The sequence below is a fragment of the Carcharodon carcharias genome, chromosome 19 (genome assembly GCF_017639515.1).
Source record: "Carcharodon carcharias isolate sCarCar2 chromosome 19, sCarCar2.pri, whole genome shotgun sequence".
Lineage (NCBI taxonomy): Eukaryota > Metazoa > Chordata > Chondrichthyes > Lamniformes > Lamnidae > Carcharodon > Carcharodon carcharias.
This window is the reverse complement of record NC_054485.1, coordinates 19,180,819-19,202,643: the sequence shown is the minus strand read 5'-3', so window position 1 is coordinate 19,202,643 and position 21,825 is coordinate 19,180,819. Positions and strand designations below refer to the sequence as shown.

The 21,825-nt window shown below is 44.7% G+C and overlaps 1 protein-coding gene across 2 annotated transcripts in view; it reads right to left on the bottom strand.

The window, feature by feature from the left end:
* LOC121291735 overlaps positions 1 to 21,825 on the bottom strand; it is a 68,251-nt gene that overhangs the window by 21,288 nt on the left and 25,138 nt on the right. For both annotated transcript variants that reach the window (XM_041213241.1, XM_041213242.1), the window contains 5 exons: positions 20,698 to 20,762; positions 14,541 to 14,724; positions 12,781 to 13,219; positions 11,491 to 11,705; positions 1,431 to 1,546 (listed from right to left, as the gene is read on the bottom strand). In XM_041213241.1, the coding sequence (XP_041069175.1) occupies positions 1,431 to 1,546; positions 11,491 to 11,705; positions 12,781 to 13,219; positions 14,541 to 14,724; positions 20,698 to 20,762 (1,019 nt within the window). The remainder of the gene's footprint in view (positions 1 to 1,430; positions 1,547 to 11,490; positions 11,706 to 12,780; positions 13,220 to 14,540; positions 14,725 to 20,697; positions 20,763 to 21,825) is intronic.

The window sequence follows — 21,825 nt, the reverse complement described above, 5'->3', positions numbered from 1 at the left end:
CAGTGAAGCTCAACGCAAACTGGAGGAACAGCACCTCATCTTCCGACTAGGCACTTTACAGCCTTCTGAACTGAATATTGAGTTCAACAATTTTAGATCATGAACTCTCTTCTCCATCCCTACCCCCTTTCCAATCCCCCCCTTTTTTCTCAATAATTTATATAGATTTTTCTTTTCCCACCTATTTCCATTATTTTTAAATGTATTTCCATCCATTGTTTTATCTCTACCTTTTAGCCTTTTTCGATTCCTTCACTCCACCCCACCCCCACTAGGGCTATCTGTACCTTGCTTGTCCTGCTTTCTACCCTTAACTAGCACATTCCTTAGATAATATCACCACCTTCACCTCTTTGTCCTTTTGTCTGTGACATCTTTTGGTTATCTCCACCTATCACCGGCCCTCTATCCAGCTCTACTTGTCCCCCCCCCACTTAAAACAGTTTATATTTCACCTCTCTTCTATTTTTACTTAGTTCTGTTGAAGGGTCATTCAGACTCAAAACGTTAACTGTGTTCCTCTCCGCAGATGCTGCCAGACCTGCTGAGTTTTTCCAGAGAATCTAACCATCTTCTCTTGACATTCAATGGCATTACCATCACTGAATTCCCTCCCCACTATCAATATCCTACAGGTTACCATTGACCAGAAACTGAAATGGACTAGCCATATAAATACTGTAGCTACAAAAGCAGGTCAGAGGCTAGTTATTCTACGGATAGCAACTCACCTCCTGACTCTCCAAAGCCTGTCCACCATCTACAAGGCACAAGTCAGGAGTGTGATGGAATACTCTCCACTTGCCTGGATGAGTGCAGCTCCAACAAAACCCAAGAAGCTCAACACCATCTAGGACAAAGCAGCCTGCTTGTTTGGCACCCCATTTGCCACAATCAACATTCACACCCTCCACCACCGATGCCCAGTGGCAGCAGTATGTACCATCTACAAGATGCACTGCAGCAACTAGTCAACGCTCCTTCAACAGCACCTTCCAAACCTGCGACCTCTATCAGCTAGAAGAACAAGGGCAGCAGATACATGGGAACACCACAACCTGCAAGCTCTCCTCCAAGTCACACATCCTCCTAACTTGGAAGCATATCACCGTTCCTTCATTGTCGCTGGGTCTAAATCCTGGAACCTTCTTACTAACAGCACTTTGGGTGTACCTACACCACATGGACTGCAGCAGTTCAAGAAGGCAGCTAACCACCACCTTCTCAAGGACAATTAGGGATGAACAATAACTGTTGGCCTAGCCAGCGACATCCACACCCCATGAATTAATATAAAAAAAAACATGAAACAATTAATAAAAAGAGGATTAAGCTCCTCCTTATATAATGTGGTAAAATTTTACAGAAGATATGTAAACTTGGAACAAACATATTACAATACATTAATAATGTAGAATTTACAAGACTACCTTTTTTTTTGGTTCTGAAAGGAAGTTACACAGTTGTGCAGCAAAGGAGTTCAGGGACATCACTGCAGAGAGAGCATGGAGAATCTCACCCAGGAATGATGCACTTAAAGATTCCTCTGTGGAGTAAAATGTCAGTCACATCAGTTCCAATCAACACAAACTTCATAACAACCAAAAATGTTCATACAGTCGGTTTCTTTTGAAACATTTGGTGAAATTAAGCTTCTTTTTAAAACTTTTCCATCACACCTAGCAAGGATCAAGTTAACCCAGGGACTACTGTGTTAGAATATACTGAGCAGCCAAATCAACTATTATAATATGAGTAAAAACCCCATTGTCCAATTGCCCAGATAAGAAGTCTTTAAACTGGTGTGCTAATAGAGGTAGCAAAATGTAGATAAATCTGCTTCACTGAGGAAACCCTTCAGGTGATAGGTCAGCAGAAAGAAAAGGCAAAATGTCCTTGATAAATATATATCATGTTCACTGTACTCATCATCCATCACTGAAAAGAGGATGGGATGCCTGAATGAGAGAGTAGAGAGCCTATATTCAAGATGCAAAACTTCTGTTGTGGGTCCATTGAGTTGGCTACTTAGAATAGCATTTTCATCTGTCTTTAGCATGGGCTCCTCCATCTCATACAAGTTGCCAAGTTCAGATCCCAAGTATCATTGTGCACACAAATATGGAAATGAACAATACAGATTCTGCTTCTCCAACTGCAGCCAGGGAAGGTGGAATGAGTAGCCAGGGAGCAGAATGTACCTGAAGACAATGGTTCTGTTTTTGTTTTTGTCCTGTGAGAAGTGCAGTTGCTGAACTCAAAGAGTGTCATAAGAGTCTGGTTTTTGGGTTTTTATTCCTTAGGTAAACATGAATTCTCTCTTCTCTCCAAAAGGCAAACCATGTGAACACTTACCAATAAAGATACAGTCTTTCAACCAGTAAGTGGTTGTATTTAAATAAGGTTTATAATAAGTAAATAGTTTAACACAGTGAGATATATGGTGCTCTATACTCAATATATAGAAAATACAACTAATTTTCTCTCTAACCGTGGGCCTTTAAACAGAAGATTACTGACTAGCTCATCACTAACTTTAGACTCATCCTTGGCTGCTCCCCTTGATAAGGCTACCAGAGAGCTGCTTATGTAAACCTGTAAGATGAACTCTCTTCCCACAGTCCTACCAATCAGAAGGTTCCACACAAAAGTGGTCTTAAATAACTGGCAAAATCACCACCCTAGGTTGGGGCTCATCCTCTGAAAACTGACCAGTGACTAGTGCAACAAGAAATGCTAACCACCTTCCTTTCATATCCAATGCCATTACCGTCACTAAATTCCCCCACCATCAATATTCTGGAGGTCACTACTGACCAGAAACTGAACAAAACAAGCCACATAAATGCTGTAACTATTAGGCTTGGTCAGAGGCTGGGTATTCTGAGGTGAGTAGCTCCCCACCCGACTCTCAAAGGCTCTCCACCAACTAGAAGGCACAAGTCTGATAAACTACTTGTCATTTTTGCCTGAACATGTACAACTGCAGCAACACCCAAGAAGCTCAACACTATCCAGGACAAAGCAACCTCCTTAATTTGCAGCCAACCACCTTCAATATCTACTCCTTCCAGCACTATAATAGAATGGCTGCAGCATGTACTGCAGAAACTCAGCAAGGTGAGTTTTGAAACAGCATTTCCCAAACCAACAACATTGGAGGTGTGAAATAAAAACAAAAAGTGCTGGAAAACTCAACAGACCTGACAGTATCTGCGGAGAGAGAAACAGAATTAACACTTCAAGTCCGTATGACTCTTCTTTGGAGCTGGAAGGTGATGGTGTCCTATGGTTAACTTTATATTCATTCTGTTTAACTTTATGCAGGTGGTGGGCATTAACTGGGGATTCACTTGCTGTCAAGACACACTGGGAATAGTGCACTGTAATATCAAGCCCCATTGTTCCCCAAGCTGGGACAAATGTGAAAAGTTTGATCAAACCATCAGATTGCCCCAATGTGACCGATTGTTTAATTTGGGTTAACAGAATACTAGCACCAGGTTTGTAAACTTAATAAATAAATGACTGTTTATTGGATGGACTGTGGTTAACCTGTGGAAACAGAAAGATGTATGCGCTGCTATTGTCTGACACTATAACGTACATATACCCCTGTCCTGCACGCACGCGCACACGCACACACATGTTAAGGGTGTGAGAAAACAGTCCAATAGCACCAATCCGGAGTACAGGATTCAATGGGTTGATTGTGATCAATGTTATCCAAATTCCTTTCAATTCTTGATGATGACATGAGGTGGTTTTCCAGCACTTCCAGTATTAGTTCACTGGTTGAGAACTTGCTTTTCAATGTCTCTAACAATGGTTTTCCCCTTTTCCTTTTTACAGGGGTTTCCTTGGGGAGGACAGCAGGTTATAGAGATATGAACAAAAGAGATTTTAGATGTTTTCTCTTTGCAGGCCAGGAGCTTTCTGCTGCACACTGCTTCTCACATATAACCTTGTCACCTGGTCAGGAGCCAATTAAAATGCTATTGTCAGGCAGCTCCCTTCATCCAGGGCTCCAGTCTGGCACCATTCTGTCTTTCATGACACACTCTGTTCCAGGACTGCAACATTGTATATATCTCTCATCCTATTCCAGTGGACATGCTCTTTAAACTACAGCCATTATAATTCTAATCCACAGTTCAACAGGAAATAAAAAAAATAAAAGCAAAAACCTATGGATGCTGGAAATCCAAAACAAAAATAAAAATACCTGGAAAAACTCAGCAGGTCTGGCAGCATCTGTGGAGAGGAACACAGTTAATATTTCGAGCCCATATGACTCTTCAACAGAACTAAGTAAAAATAGAAAAGAGGTGAAATATAAGCTGGTTTAAGGTGGGGGTGGGACAGGTAGAGCTGGATAGAGGGCCAGTGATAGGTGGAGATAGCCAAAAGGTGTCATAAACAAAAGGACAAAGAGGTGTTGAAGGTGGTGATATTATCTAAGGAATGTGCTAATAAGTGACATTAAGGGTAGAAAGCAGGACCAGCAAGGTACAGATAGCCTTAGTGGCGGTGGGGTGGGGGGAAGGGATCAAAATAGGCTAAAAGGTGGAGATAAAACAATGGATGGAAATACATTTTAAAATAATGGAAATAGGTGGGAAAAGAAAAACCTATATAAATTATTGGGGGAAAAAAAAGATATGTTCTTTACGACAGTCCAACAGAAATAAAAAGATATGTTCCTTATATTTGTGTTCTTATAAATAGGAACAGGCTGAAACTGTGGTTGTTGGGTTGGGAGGTACATGTTTGTAATGTATATCTCTGCAAATAAATGATAAAGATTGGCTCCAATTCTATGCTGCACCACCTGGCATTCTCAAATAAAACAGGGTAGCAGAGAACGGTTGCCTAATGGTGGAAGTTGGAAACTAAGAAATAAAATTCAGGCAGAAAGTTAAAATTCTAGTGGCCATTGTGGAAAATGGCAGAAAACAAGTGCAAACTGTCGGAGTGTGATTACCCTCCAATGTTCTCGGTGACTGAACCATATATCCAGTGAAAGAATGAAGTGGACATGTGGACATGGGTTAAGTCCATACTGAAGAGAAAAACAAGGTAAGACCTTGGTATTCTCATTTCCTACAAGAAATATAATCAGAGGAAAATATTTTGTGAGATGGATGCCCAGCAGTTGGATAGTGATGAAGGTTTGGAACTTCTATAAGAGTTCTTGGATGAAATCTACAACAAAGATGATTGTGCAACGCCCACAACGCAGCGATTGTCATTCACGTACTGGTCAAGAAAAAACAGCTTAAACTTGGAGCTACCTAAGGTGTTAACTAAAGTAAATTAGGGCAGTCATAGAATCATAGAATTTTTAAAGCACAGAAGGCAGCCATTCGGTCCATTGTGTCAATGCAGGCTCTCCTAAGGAGATATTCACATTCACATACTGCCACTCTCCGCACATCCCTCCTTTTCAGAGCAGGAAATTTCTAAAATTTAGAAACATTTATAGTACAGAAGGAGGCCACTCGCCACTTGGCCCATCATGTCTGTGCCGGTTGAAAAACGAGGCCCCCCCCCCCCACCACCAACCTAATTCCTTTTTCCAGCACTTGATGTCCCATAGCCTTCAGGGCGATGCACCATGTGCATATCCAAACACCCTTTAAATGAGTTGAGGGTTTCTACTTCTTGTATGCGTTGTAAAAATGGATGTTATTTTTTTTAAATATTTTTGGGGAATATGGTGGTATTTTGTGTTATGTGTATGTGTGTGTGTGTTCATGGGTAACTAAACTGGGGGAAAGTTAGCAAAGACAGCTTGTCTGTGGGAACAGAGAGTTGAACAGTAAAGGTACTAGATGCATGCATTTGTAATGAGAGGCTATGGTGAAGTTGGAATTACAAGTAAATAAGTTGGGTTTTAAAATTTGCATTAGGTGGTCGATAAGGACTTGACTTTTCAGCTACTAAATTTCAAAGGGATTTTAAGGGGATTTTACAACTTACAAAGGTTTCATAAGTAAGCATTTTAACCCAAAATTGGAGGCAATAGGGAGACATGAAAGATTTTTATATGTTTAGTTGAGTTGAGATGGCTGTGTGGGGGAGATGTCCTGATACCAGCTCTGTGCTGAGAAAAGTCGTGAATTTGAAGCCAGTTTCCCTCTGGGATTTGGCTTACTCAGTGAATAACATTGGCTGCGCTCGTAACAGCATTCAGGCAGTGAGTTCCAGACCCATACAACACTCTGGGTGAAAACAATTATCCTCATCTCCCTTATAATCCTTCTACCGGTCACTTTAAATCTATGCCCCCTAGTCAATGACCTATTTGCTAAGGGAAATAGGTCCTTCCAATTGTCAGGAAGATATAATAATTCTCAATGTTATTGGAATTTATTGTAAAATTGAGTAATAATGGGATGTGTTTATATGTGTCTGTGGATGTGTGAATTAGAGGCAGATAGTCTGGGTGCTTTGGTGTAAGAGAAGTTAGGTTTGAAATGTTAATTATGTAAACATGGGGCAGAATTTTCTTGTCAATGTGTGGGGGCGGGCCCCACACACCGATACGTAAAATGACACGCAGTGACATCGGGCATGCGTCTCAACCTCACCGTGCACCACCGCGATATTTCGGTGGGTGGGCGCACGATGATCTCCGATGCGTGCCCGCCATTAATTAACTGGCCAATTAAGGCCCTTGAGCCACTAACAGACGGTGATTTTTTTGAGGCCCATGCGATATTCCGATTAACGCATGGGCTCAACGGGCAGGCCACATTTTTAAAAACCTCATCCACGGGTGGGATAAGAGGGACGAGTGGGGTTGCAAGAGGTCTTTGGTAGAAATTTAATGTTTAAACATACTGCTACTTGCCTGTGTGGGCAAGAAAATTTCAAATCTCTTCACAGCTGCTTGGACAGGAGTAACAAGCTTCAGGTCAGGACTCTGGAATAAACATCATTTTTGAGGCCTTGCGGGTTTCAGGAAGCCTTCCCTTACCCTGGGAATAGGAGTTGTGCTCTCCACTGGAGGCACCTCCTCTGAGGAGGAAGGGAGGGCCAGAAGGGGGAGGAGACCAGAAGTCCACATTCAGCCTCCAGGGGACCTACCTTTGGAAGGACAGGTGCAGGCACAAGGGGGGCAGGGCCAACAGGAAGTGCAAGGTAGAAGGGGCCGCAGAAAACATCACTATCCTGCTGCCAGGGTTTACAGGCGGCGAAGCAGCTACCTCAATATGTCTGAGATGGCCGAAGGAGACTCCGTCTCTCAAGGGAGACAGTAACCTCCACCTGTCAGATGATAGGCCCTGAGATCTGCACCAACTGTGAGGGTGGGCACCCCATGCCTGTAATGTTGAAGGTCACAGCTGCCCTCAACTTCAATGCCTCCGGTTCTTTCCAGGGGTTGGTGGGTGATCTTTGCGGAGTCTCCCAATCAGCTGTCCACACTTGCTCTGTCCACAGATGCTCTGTTCAGGCGTGCATTGACTTTCATTCACTACTGCTGGGACAAGGCCAGCCAGACCAAGCAAGTCAGAGGCTTTGCAGCGATTGCTGGGTTACCCTGCTTCTAGGGTACAATCGACTGCACACGTGGTCATTAAGGCACCAGCGCCGTGAGACGGGTGCCTTTGTCAACAGGAATTTTAATTATGAACGTGCAGATAGTATGTGACCATAGGATGCAGATTCTGCAAGTCTGTGCAAGGTACCCAGGCAGTTCCCATTATGCTTACATCTTGAGACACCCCCAGAAGCTGAAGCTCTTCAGAGCTCCAGCCCGGCTGGATGAATGGCTGCTGGGTGACAAGGGCTATCCCTCAAAAGGCGGCTCGTGACACCTCTCTGCCTTCCAAGAACAGAGGCTGAGCAGCGGTACAATAGGAGCCACGGCTCCACAAGGGCTGTGGTAGAGAGAACCAAGTTGCGTTTCCAATGCCTGGACTGTTCAGGGGGCGCGGTCCAATACTCCCCAGATCGTGTGTCACTGATAGTGGTTGCATGGTACACACTCCACAATCTGGCGCTGGAAAGGGGTGATGCAGATGCTCTGGCTGCACACGATGAGTCCAGTAGTAAGTCCGAGGATGAGCACATACAGGAGAACACTGAGGAGATAGATACTGACCCCGGCAACCTCCAAGGAGGCAGGGACACCAAGGAAGCTTTAATCCAATGAACCGTCAGCTAGCCCACCACAAGTGAACCTCCAACACATGCCAGGGCTGCAACCTCCATACTCGATACCTGAGAGCAACATCTGCCTTGTTAGGAACATTAACTATGTGCCTTGTCAATAAAGCTCAATGACAAACAAGTCACTCATAACATCATGGGTTCCCAGCCACCTGCAGAAGTAAGGAATCACCCAGAGCCATGCTCACATATAGACATTTAATCGTGACCCTGGAGCAGCCGCACACTCACACCAAGCAGCCAGGGCCTTGCCCACATGCTGCCTCCATCACATTTGCCACCCACATGGGTTTAGCCTTGCAAAGCAAGGACACACAAGCATGTGGAACACCAAGGGCAGCAGATGGACGGGTGCCCCATCACCTGGAGGTTCCCCTCCCAGCATGTCAGCAGCCTGACTTTGACATGTTTCAGAGTTCCAGCCCTGTGCGAAGGTGCAGATCCTTGAGATAGCCCCCAAAACAGTACTGTGGGTCAGTGTTTCACAAACAGTGGGTGTAGAACCCAGCTCAGCACAACCCTTTCAGGGTCAACTAGGCATGGGCAATAAATGCTGGCCCACCCAGCGAGGGACACATGCCCTGAATGATTCAATGCAGTAACTACATTCAGGGGTGGTGCCAGGGAGGCGGGGGGGTGGGGTCCTAGCTGCTGTGTTAAGTGACCCATGGCAACAAGGTACTCATCCTTCCCAAGAGCAAGAGGTCACTGAAGCGATTGTGGCACTGAACCCCGGCGCGTTGCACCACATCATGTGAACTCACTATCTCTGCCACCTCCTCCCAGGCATGTTTGGTCATGTGGGGGAGCCTCCTCCTCCTGTCCCTGGAACGAGGATCTCACTCCGTGCTGTCAGCTCCTTGAGGAGGGCAGCAAGGCTCTCACCCAAAAGGTGAGGGGCACAGTGCCCCGCTGACCTGCCCTTCTGCCTGACCTGCTCACCAGCAGCACTCCCCAGAACGCTTCTGCTAGCCATGTTTGACAGCCTTTGCAAGGCTGCAGCTGCGCTCTTTAAACAGGCCACTGGGTTGCTATTGGACCTGGTGGTCATTGCAGTCCCCCTGCCGTCCGCCAACTTCTGCTGTCCTCGGGAGCTGTGTTTCATGCTGGGCAGGCCTTAATTGGCCTGCCCATGTAAAATGGCAGTGCGAAGCCGATCACAGGCAGTGATTGGCTCCACGCCCACCCATTCCCGCTCCTGACCGGCCCGCTCGACAGGGAGAAAATTCTCCCCATCGGGAAGTTTAGAAACATAGATGTCAAGGGAACATTTGCATTTTTAAATACACCAGACTAGATTGCTTTCAAAAGAGGGAGTGAAATGTGTCACTTAGCCAGGTGAAGTTTAGAAAGAGTGTGCTTATTTCTCCCCAAAGATTGTTGGTAAAACTTAGTGCTACGAGGGGTTTTTATTATCAGAAAGATAAAGTCCAAAGACATGGTGAAACAATGGGAATTTGCATTTAAAGGGGAAAATATGTATAAAGGTGCGAAGACTGTGCTTAAGGGTAAGCAGTCTAATATTCAACAAGTGTGAAAAGCCTTCAGCATCTATGCCTCAAACTGCTGCTTTCAGGAACTAAAGTTAAGAGAACTCACTTTGCATTCAACTGTTCAGGATATCATTTACTTTGCCAGGGTCTTTTAAAATCTGTGTGTTTTACTGTTGCCTTAAAGGGATAACTGGGAATCAGACTAACTAGGAGATTTAAAAATTATTGTAGTAGTAATTTGTAGACATATCTATGTGCTTACAATCTTTTCTTTTATTAATAAATGTTTAATTTTGTTTTATAAAAAACCTCTTAAGATTCGGTGGTCTTATTATTACTGAATTCAAAGCCTGCACCTCAAAACATACAAATTGAAAATTAGTTGTGACAGTTGTTTCAAGTTTCCCTCTGGGATTTGAACAGCTCAGCATTTACCATCTGTTGTGTCATAACACCCATAACTACCCAAGCCCCTCACAACCTTGTACACCTCAATCAAATCTCCCCTCAATCTCCTCTGTTCCAAGGAAAACAACCTCAGCCTATCCAATCTTTCCTCACAGCTGCAAGTTTTCAGACCCAGCAATATCCTTGTAAATCCCCCTCAGTTCCCTCTCTCACGTGATGAGGTTACCAGAACTACATGCAGTACTCAAGTTGTGGTCTAACTAGACTTTTATATAGCACCAGCATAACCTCTCTGCTCTTATATTCCGTGCCTCGGCTAAAAAAGGAAACATTCCATATATCATCTTAACTACCTTAATGACCTGTCCTGCTACCTTCAGGGGTCTGTGGACATGCACGCCAAGATCCCTCAATTCCTCTATACTTCTCAGTATCCTCCCATTTATTGTGTATTCCTTAGCCTTGTTTGACCTCCTCAAATGCATCACCTCACACTTCTATGGGTTGAGTTCTATATGCCACTTTTCTACCCACCTGACCAGTTCATTGATATGTATGTGGAGTCTATAGCTACCCATCTCACTATCAACCATGTGGCCAATTTTGTGTTGCCTGCAAACTTCTTGATCATGCCACCTACATTTAAGTCCAAATCATGAATATATACCACAAGAAACAGGGCACCTAGTACTGAGCCCTGTGGAACCCCACTGGAAACAACCTTCCAGTTTCAAAAACACCCATCAATCGTTAGACTTTAATAAAAACAAAAAAACTGCGGATGCTGGAAATCCAAAACAAAAACAGAATTACCTGGAAAAACTCAGCAGGTCTGGCAGCATCGGCGGAGAAGAAAAGAGTTGACGTTTCGAGTCCTCATGACCCTTCGACAGAACCTTCTGTCGAAGGGTCATGAGGACTCGAAACGTCAACTCTTTTCTTCTCCGCCGATGCTGCCAGACCTGCTGAGTTTTCCAGGTAATTCTGTTTTTGTTAATCGTTAGACTTTGTTTCCTTCCACTGAGCCAATCCTGTATCCTCTCCCTACGTTTATCACATTTACTATTTCACACTCCTCCTTCTTAACTACAATGTCTGGTCGTTCTCCTCTATTGTGAAGACAGATGCAATGGGGTCATCATCCCAGCAGACTGGAGTCATTAGCAGAAAACGGAATTATTTATCACAAAATTGGCCACGTCACTTACATCACAATAATGCAGGGATGCTAACTGTTTAAATACTACATTAGAAACCTTGGGAATCAAAATTCCAGTTGAACCATCTAACTCAGTACTCAGCCAGCACTGATGAGATAGGTCAACACTGCACAAACACCTGGTGAAAATAGGATCATTCTGAGAGCTTCTCTGCTCCAGTTTTTACAAAATTCATCTACTTAAGCACTTACCAGCAGATGCATCGCTAGGGAGGTACAAGAGCACTTCTGTTCCCTTGACAGGTGTGTGCACATCATACACTGGTCCAAGCAGCGAGAACACATGAAGAAAATTCTCAAACTCCTTCCCACTAGTTTCTTTTATTATGGGACAGGGTTGTCCTTTTTTATAAAAAGCTGCAAGTGATTCTGTTTTACCCACGTGTAATTGTTCAATATACTGGGAACTGATCAAAAATAAATAAACAAGGCCATATTTAGTACAATTCAAAGTACGCAAATTCACACTGGTCACAAACAATAGAATGTACTTCATTTAAGTTCTAGAATAGTACAAAAAGCTTATAAATTGACCACCTGTGGTGCACTAAGAAACCCCACTGCATTAAATTAATTTTGTTCAGATCATTTTCTCACTTCTTTTGCAATGTATAAAAATGGCAGCTTATCAATTGTCAGATTGAAAACTGTTTGGGGTATTGAGATTACACAAGCATCAAAGCCCAAAATACATCGAGGCTCAGTTGTTCGATACAAACTAATGCAAACAGAGGCTACCAGCAGTGGTTAGGCCCATCCAGCACCCACATTGGAGGGTTTGGAAAATGTGGTAACTGAGTTTGCGTCATGGTTTTGGGATTCCATTCTTCTGATAATTGAATGTTTTGCAGTTATTATTTTAGAAGTATTATTTTTAGGGTAATGCTTGGATGAGAAAACATGATGATAACCCAACTTTCCGTTGGGAGAGTTAACTGACTGCAATTGAACAGATAGTGAAATGGCTGTAAGAAACTGCCGTTTTGATTAACTGATTTTTAGCAAAAGGAAAATATATTTGGAGCTTGATACATGGACATGTGCAAGTGAACATTTAATATAGATGTGCATCAGTCAGAAAGTTTCCACTTGGGGATCAGAGTTTAAGGAGGTGTTGGACATAAGTGTAAGCATGATTATTCTGTTCCCACCCTACTGCACTTATCTGAGATCCTTTGTACCTATTCAATCCCTATTCAATGGTGGGGAACTCTTAGCGATAAAGATTGAGATTCCACCTTCACTGAGGCAACATTTTGCAACTCTGAAGCAGAGAAGGCACTGTAGTTCCAATCGAAATAAACACAGAAAACATCCAGCTTCTTGTTTGTAGCCAACAAGAAACTTAAATCATGTGACTCCGGTGCCTAATCTGAATTTCAGGCTTTCTGCTGTCATATTTTTCCATTCATATATCTTTCATTTAAACCAAACATGTCTTGCTAGCAATATCTTTCCACATTCACAAAGAAACCATCTCACCTTAAAACAGGTGAACAATTGACATCAGGTAGGGCTGTACCGATAATATCCTGGAGGTACCTGTAACATTTATATTCTTTGCCTTTACACAACAGCAGGAAGCACAGCTCTGTGAATTTCACACTTTGCTCTCCCATTAGACTCTTCAGGAAGTGGAACATTCGATGCTGGTGGTTGTACCAAGGATCCAAGGCTATTTTCTTAATGTCTGCACCACTGAAACCAAAATCTCTGGCTACTGCCTTCCATTCCGAGGCCAATGCCCCTGCCATTCGGAACAGCCAGGGGTCAGAAGAGGACAGATTTCCAAAGTTGAATGTAAAGAATAAATCGTTTTGATATTCACAATCACTGGAAGGTAACCAGTGCTTGGTGTGTAATTGTATTTTGGGTGGACAGCTTTCAGCGGAGGTGTCAGCAATATTAACATAAGGTCCTCCTGTGGACAAGTAGATCAAAAAAGGAACTGTGTATGTTGGAAATAACAGTGTTGGTTTGAAGCATGCACAACAGTGAATGGGGATTGGGGGGTGGGGTTGAAGGTGAGGGTGGCACTGAGGAGTCACACTGTGACAGCAGACAGGGACAGAGAGAGAAAAGCAGAAAATATTTGAAGAAAAGGTATGTGGAAAAACAGAGGGGTTAAAGAAGGGAATTCAAGAGCTTAGAATGTAGGTATTTCAAGCCAAAGGTGCCAATGAAGGGATGAAGAGAGGCATAAAGAGAAGCATGAGGCCAAAGCTGGAGACCGCTGAATTTTTGGGCTCCACTGGGTATGGGAACAGAAGTGGACAGGCCCCAAAAATACCAGCACACATTAGTGTGCTGGATTCCCAATGCCATTCCTGATTCTGGCCATGTTCACCAGGGCATGGGGAGGGTACCATCATGATCTTTTCTTTTAATTGTTCTCTGGGAAATGCATGTTACCTTAAGGCCAGCATTTGTTGCCCATCCCTAATTACCCTTGAGAAGGTGGTAGTGAGCTGCCTTCTTAAGCTGCTGCAGTCCATGCGGTGTAGGTACACCCACAGTGCTGTAAGGAAGTGAATTACAAGTTTTAAACCCAGTGGCAGTGAAGGAATGACAATATACTTCCAAGTCAGGAGAGTGTGTGGCCTGGAGGGCCTGAACAGCAACAATACTGGCTGCTGGGGTGAGTTTAAATTGAGCCTGTACTTCATCTGGTCTGCCTCCATTCCTGACCGCACTGGTGCTAATAGACTGCCAAACCCATCTCCATACCAATTAAAGGGATACCCCCTTGAAAATTGTGACTCAATTCTGTTTTCCCCTGGCAGTGGGTTCAGGACTGAAACAGTCTTTACTTCTACTTCATAAGAAATAGTAGGAGGCCCTTTGAACCTCTCCACCCCGACGCAAAAATTCAGCCCAGAGAGTTGAGTAGAAGTTGATGTAGGGCTAGAGAAAGTAGCACACACAGGATGAGGTGGGGTTTGCGGGGGGTGGGGGGGGGGGGAGGAGGAATTTAATCACAAAAGATGATCAGTTTAAATTTGAGGTGTCAGGGGAAGCAGGAATCAAGCTAGGTCAACAAGCAAAATATGATTGAAACTTTGTGCAAGTCAGGATACAGGCAGCAGAGTTTAAGATGTGGTGAAGCATAAGTGGAAGACTGCAGGTCAGTCAGGAGCATATTGGAATAGTTATAGAACCAAACAAAGGCAGAGATAAGGATTTCAGCGACAAGGCTGAGGTTACATTGAGCATCAATTTACAATAAATAGCACTTTACACACCAACTAGTTCTTTACACATTTTCTTCTTAAGTGGCTTCCCATCCTTGAATCGAATGATATTCCTGCTGTTCATGCACTTTTCCAGCTCTCGTGTGATATGTGGATATCCATAGGCTGCTAGTTCTTTCAGAAATTGTTTTATCTCAGTTGGACTAAACCACATCACTCTATGCAATTGCTTTTCCTAAAACAAAGAGAGAGAACCTAAACATGTGCCAAACATTACCTGAACCAAAAACAAAAATAAAAACAAAAACAAAAAACTGCGGATGCTGGAAATCCAAAAACAAAAACAGAATTACCTGGAAAGACTCAGCAGGTCTGGCAGCATCGGCAGAGAAGAAAAGAGTTGACGTTTCGAGTCCTCATGACCCTTCGACAGAACTTGAGTGAGTCCAAGAAAGAGGTGAAATATAAGCTGGTTTAAGGTGTGTGTGGTTGGGGGGGGGGGGGGGGGGGGGGGGGGGGGGTGGGGGGGGGGGAAGAGAGAGAGAGAGAGAGAGGGAGAGAGAGAAGTGGAGGGGGTTGGTGTGGTTGTAGGGACAAACAAGCAGTGATAGAAACAGATCATCAAAAGGTGTCACAAACAACAGAACAAAAGAACACATAGGTGTTAAAAGTTGGTGATATTATCTAAACAAATGTGCTAATTAAGAATGGATGGTAGGGCACTCAAGGTATAGCTCGTGGGGGTGGGGGGAGCATAAAAGATTTAAAAATTTTTAAAAATAATGGAAATAGGTGGGAAAAGAAAAATCTATATAATTTATTGGAAAAAAACAAAAGGAAGGGGGAAACAGAAAGGGGGTGGGGATGGAGGAGGGAGCTCAAGACCTAAAGTTGTTGAATTCAATATTTAGTCCGGAAGGCTGTAAAGTGCCTAGTCAGAAGATGAGGTGTTGTTCCTCCAGTTTGTGTTGGGCTTCACTGAACAATGCAGCAAGCCAAGGACAGACATGTGGGCAAGAGAGCAGGGTGGAGTGTTAAAATGGCAAGCGACAGGGAGGTTTGGGTCATTCTTGCGGACAGACCGCAGGTGTTCTGCAAAGCAGTCACCCAGTTTACGTTTGGTCTCTCCAATGTAGAGGAGACCACATTGGGAGCAACGAATGCAGTAGACTAAGTTGGGGGAAATGCAAGTGAAATGCTGCTTCACTTGAAAGGAGTGTTTGGGCCCTTGGACGGTGAGGAGAGAGGAAGTGAAGGGGCAGGTGTTGCATCTTATGCATGGGCATGGGGTGGTGCCATAGGAGGGGGTTGAGGAGTAGGGGGTGATGGAGGAGTGGACCAGGGTGTCCCGGAGGGAACGATCCCTACGGAATGCTGACAGGGGGGTGAAGGGAAGATGTGTTTGGTGGTGGCATCATGCTGGAGTTGGCGGAAATGGCGGAGGATGATCCTTTGAATGCGGAGGCTGGTGGGGTGATAAGTGAGGACAAGGGGGACCCTATCATGTTTCTGGGAGGGAGAAGGCGTGAGGGTGGATGCGCGGGAGATGGGCCGGACACGGTTGAGGGCCCTGTCAACGACCGTGGGTGGAAAACCTCGGTTAAGAAGGAGGACATGTCAGAGAAACTGTTTTTGAAGGTAGCATCATCAGAACAGATGCGACGGAGGCGAAGGAACTGAGAGAATGGGATGGAGTCCTTACAGGAAGCGGGGTGTGAGGAGCTGTAGTCGAGGTAGCTGTGGGAGTCGGTGGGTTTGTAATGGATATTGGTGGACAATCTATCACCAGAGATTGAGACAGAGAGGTCAAGGAAGGGAAGGGAAGTGTCAGAGATGGACCACGTGAAAATGATGGAGGGGTGGAGATTGGAAGCAAAATTAATAAATTTCTCCAAGTCCCGACGAGAGCATGAAGTAATCATCAATGCACCGGAGAAAGAGTTAGCTTCTTCCTTAGTTTCTTCCTCGAACAGAGGCCCGAACAATCCCCATCCACCACTACTCTCCTCCGTCTGGCTGAACTTGTTCTCACACTGAACAATTTCTCCTTCAACTCCTCTCACTTCCTCCAAATAAAAGGTGTGGCTATGGGTACCGCATGGGCCCCAGCTATGCCTGTCTCTTTATGGGGTATGTGGAATATTCCTTGTTCCAGTCCTACTCTGGCCCCCTTCCACAACTCTTTCTCCGGTACATCGATGATTACTTCGGTGCTGCTTCATGCTCTCATCGGGCCTTGGAAAAATTTATTAATTTTGCTTCCAATCTCCACCCCTCCATCATTTTCACGTGGTCCATCTCTGACACTTCCCTTCCCTTCCTTGACCCCTCAGTATCAATCTCTGGTGATAGACTGTCCACCAATATCCATTACAAACCCACCGACTCCCACAGCTACCTCGACTACAGCTCCTCACACCCCGTTTCCTGTAAGGACTCCATCCCATTCTCTCAGTTCCTTCGCCTCCGTCGCATCTGTTCTGATGATGCTACCTTCAAAAACAGTTCCTCTGACATGTCCTCCTTCTTCCTTAACCAAGGTTTTCCACCCACGGTCGTTGACAGGGCCCTCAACCGTGTCCGGCCCATCTCCCGCACATCCGCCCTCACACCTTCACCTCCCTCCCAGAAACATGATAGGGTCCCCCTTGTCCTCACTTATCACCCCACCAGCCTCCGCATTCAAAGGATCATCCTCCGCCATTTCCGCCAACTCCAGCATGATGCCACCACCAAACACATCTTCCCTTCACCCCCCCTGTCAGCATTCCATAGGGATCATTCCCTCCGGGACACCCTGGTCCACTCCTCCATTACCCCCTACTCCTCAACCCCCTCCTATGGCACCACCCCATGCCCACGCAAAAGATGCAACACCTGCCCCTTCACTTCCTCTCTCCTCACCGTCCAAGGGCCCAAACACTCCTTTCAAGTGAAGCAGCATTTCACTTGCATTTCCCCCAACTTAGTCTACTGCATTCGTTGCTCCCAATGTGGTCTCCTCTACATTGGAGAGACCAAACGTAAACTGGGTGACTGCTTTGCAGAACACCTGCGGTCTGTCCGCAAGAATGACCCAAACCTCCCTGTCGCATGCCATTTTAACACTCCACCCTACTCTCTTGCCCACATGTCTGTCCTTGGCTTGCTGCATTGTTCCAGTGAAGCCCAACGCAAACTGGAGGAACAACACCTCATCTTCCGACTAGGCACTTTACAGCCTTCCGGACTGAATATTGAATTCAACAACTTTAGGTCTTGAGCTCCCTCCTCCATCCCCACCCCCTTTCTGTTTCCCCCTTCCTTTTGTTTTTTTCCAATAAATTATATAGATTTTTCTTTTCCCACCTATTTCCATTATTTTTAAATATTTTTAAATCTTTTATGCTCCCCCCACCCCCACGAGCTATACCTTGAGTGCCATCCATTCCATCCATTCTTAATTAGCACATTCGTTTAGATAATATCACCAACTTTTAACACCTGTGTTCTTTTGTTCTGTTGTTTGTGACATCTTTTGATGATCTGCTTCTATCACTGCTTGTTAGTCTCTACAACCACACCAAGCCCCTCCACTTCTCTCTCTCTCTCTCTCTCTCCGCCCGCCCCCCACACACCTTAAACCAGCTTATATTTCACCTCTTTCGTGGACTCACTCAAGTTCTGTCGAAGGATCATGAGGACTCGAAACGTCAACTGTTTTCTTCTCTGCCGATGCTGCCAGACCTGCTGAGTTTTTCCAGGTAATTCTGTTTTTGTTTTGGATTACCTGAACCAGTCCTATCTGTGCAGACAAAGCCAGTGCATTGTCAGCAACGATTCCTCCTTCTTCCCTGCCCAGTCACCTCCAGGATCTCCCAAGGATCAATCCTGGGCCTTTTCTTCACTGAGATGTTGTCCTTTAGAGATATCATCTACAGGTTGGCAGCAGGGGCAGGGAGTTTCCATTCATGTATGCTGATATTCCCACATCTATCGTTTCACAATCTCACCGAATCACAGTGCAGAAGAGGCCCTTCGGCGCATCAAGTCTGCACCAACAGGTGAGAAACACCTGACCTACCTACCTAATCCCATTTACCAGCACTTGGCCCATAGCCTTGAATGTTATGTCTTGCCAAGTGCTCATTCAGGTACTTTTTAAAGGATGTGAGGCAACCCGCCTCCACCACCCTCCCTGGCAGTGCATTCCAGACTTGTCACCACCCTCTGGGTAAAAAGGTTTTTCCTCATGTCCCCCCTAAACCTCCTGCCCCTCACCTTGAACTTGTGTCCCCTCGTGATTGACCCTTCAACAAAGGGGAACAGCTGCTCCCTACCCACCCTGTCCATGCCCCTCCATCTTGTACAGCTCGATCAGGTCACCCCTCAATTTTCTCTGCTCCAATGAAAACAACCCAAGTCTATCCAACCTCTCTTCATAACTTAAATGTTTCATCCCAGACAACATCCTGGTGAATCTCCTCTGCACCCCTTCCAGTGCAATCACATCCTTCCTATAATGTGGCAACCAGAACTGCACACAGTACTCCAGCTGTGGCCTCACCAAGGTTCTATACAACTCCAACATGATCTCCCTACTTTTGTATTCTATGCTTCGATTGATAAAGGCAAGTGTCCTATATGCCTTTTTCGCCACCCCACTAGCATGCCCCTCCGTCTTCAGAGGTCTATGGACACACATGCCAAGGTCCCTTTGTTCTTCAGAACTTCCTAGTGTCATGCCAATTGAATACTTCCTTGTCAAATTACTCCTTCCAAAGTGTATCACCTCACACTTTTCAGGGTTAAATTTCATCTGCCACTTATCTGCCCATTTGACCATCCCGTCTATATATTCCTGTAGCCCAAGACACTCAACCTCACTGTTAACCACCTGGCCAATCTTTGTGTCATCCGCAAACTTACTAATCCTACCCCCCACATAGTCATCTATGTCATTTATATAAATGACAAATAATAGGGGACCCAGCACAGATCCCTGTGGTACGCCACTGGACACTGGCTTCCAGTCACTAAAGCATCCTTCTGTCATCACCCTCTGCCTCCTACAACTAAGCCAATTTTGAATCTACCTTATCAAATTACCCTGTATCCCATGTGTATTTGCTATCTTTATAAGTCTCCCATGTGGGACCTTGTCAAAGGCTTTGCTGAAATCCATATAAACTACATCAATTGCACTACCCTCATCTACACACCTGGTCACCTCCTCAAAAAATTCAATCAAATTTGTTAGGCATGACCTCCCTCTGACAAAGCCATGCTGACTATCCCTGATCAAACCTTGCCTCTCCAAGTGGAGATAGATTCTCTCCTTCAGAGTTCTCTCCAATAGTTTCCCTAACACTGACGTGAGACTCACTGGCCTGTAGTTCCCTGGCTTATCTCTATAACACTTCTTAAATAGCGGAACCACTAGCTATTCTCCAGTATTCTGGCACCTCCCCAGTGGCCAGAGAGGAATTAAAAATTTGGGTCAGTGCCCCTGCGATCTCCTCCCTTGCCTCCCCCAGCAGTCTGGCACACAAATCATCTGGACCTGGAGATCTGTCCACTTTTAAGCCTGCCAGTCCTTGTTACTCCCTATATCAATTTGCTCAAGAACCTCGCAGTCTCTCTCCCAGAATTCGATAACTCCATCCTCATTCTCTTGGGTGAAGACGGATGTGAAGTATTCATTCAACACTCCACCAATGTCCTCTAGTTCCACCCATAGATTGCCCCCTTGGTCCCTAATGGACCTTACTCTTTCCCTGGTTATCCTCTTCCCATTGATAGACTTATAGAATATCTTGGGATTTCCCCTACTTTTATCTCTCTCATCCTACTGTCCAACATCAAGTCTTGGAGTAACCAGAACCTCCTTCAGTTTAAATTTGGAAAAATTGAAGCTATGGTTTTTGATGTCTGCCACAAACTCTGCTCCCTTATTACTCATGCCATTCCCCTCCTGCAGCCACTTGCTCAGACCAAACCAAATTGTCTTCAACCACATTCAACCAGTGGCTGCCTGTCTTGTTCTGCAGTCTGTGGATAGTGAAGTCAGCACAAGCATCACCACAGCCTCAAAGGCTGTGAGGCTGTGAGGCTTTGAGGCTGTCGTACAGCCTCAAATGGGGTCATGACACCAATCATACTATGTCATATCACACTGATTTCAGGCCGCATGAAAATTCACCAGTGAGGGTTTATTTGGAGTGCAAACCTGCTCAAATACATGCTTCAGTAACAGGAACCTCATTGACTTTACCGTCTTCACCCACATGGAATCTGAAATTAATGAAATGAGACAAACTTACAAGATGATCATGGCAGGAAAGGGAGAACAGTATTGAATTTGTTGGCATGCAAATTATGGCCTTTTATATTAGCAAGTCTCCTGTGGTATTGCTTGTGGTACATCCTAGCCACATATTTTACAAATATTTTCAGGAAAATATTTGCCCTCAGTATGGAGGCAACATTGAGACGGCCACATTTATTGCCTATCACTAGTGGCATTATCCTGCTGTAATAAAGAAGCTTTAGGCCACAACATCTAGTTAGGATTAACAAGCACAGGGTGGCATCAGAGTTTAGTAATTCTACTGGCTGTTCCTAACAGTGGCTTGCTTTATATTGGTTTCCAAGTGTGGAATAATTGGTTAAGGCCAGCCAGCAGTCAAGGGGAATCTGGTTTCTTTGTCTTGAGACATTACACCGAGACAACGTCTGCCCTTTCAAGTGGATTTTTTTTTAAATACTCATTCGCTGACTATGCCAACATTTATTGCCCATCCCTAATTTAAGAGTCAACCACAGGTCAGACCAGGTAAGGGTTTCCTTCCCTAAAGGACATTAGTGAACCAGAAGGGTTTTTACAACAATCGACAATGGTTTCATGGTCATCATTAAGACTCTTAATTCCAGATTTTGATTAAATTCCCACCATCTGCTGTGGCAGGATTCGAACCCGGGTTCCTAGAGCATTACCCTGGGTCTCTGGATTACTAGTCCAGCGCCTCCCCTTGGCATTATTAGAAGACGATCAGGGAAGTTATCCCCAATGTGCTGGCCAATATGTATCCCTTAATCAGCATCACAAAAATATCTGGCCATCATTACATTGCTGTTTGTAATTGCAAATTGGCTCTGGTGTTTCCTACAATGTAACAATCACTATACTTCACAGGTACTTCATTGGTTGTAAAACACTTTGGAAAATCCTGTGGTTGTAAAAGGTGCTATATAAATGTAAGCCTTTGTTTTTCTTTTCTTTTCTCTGTCCATTGAAGAACTATCAATTACTGGGACCTTTCTACAAAAACATTCTAACTGACTGCCTTGCTTAAGT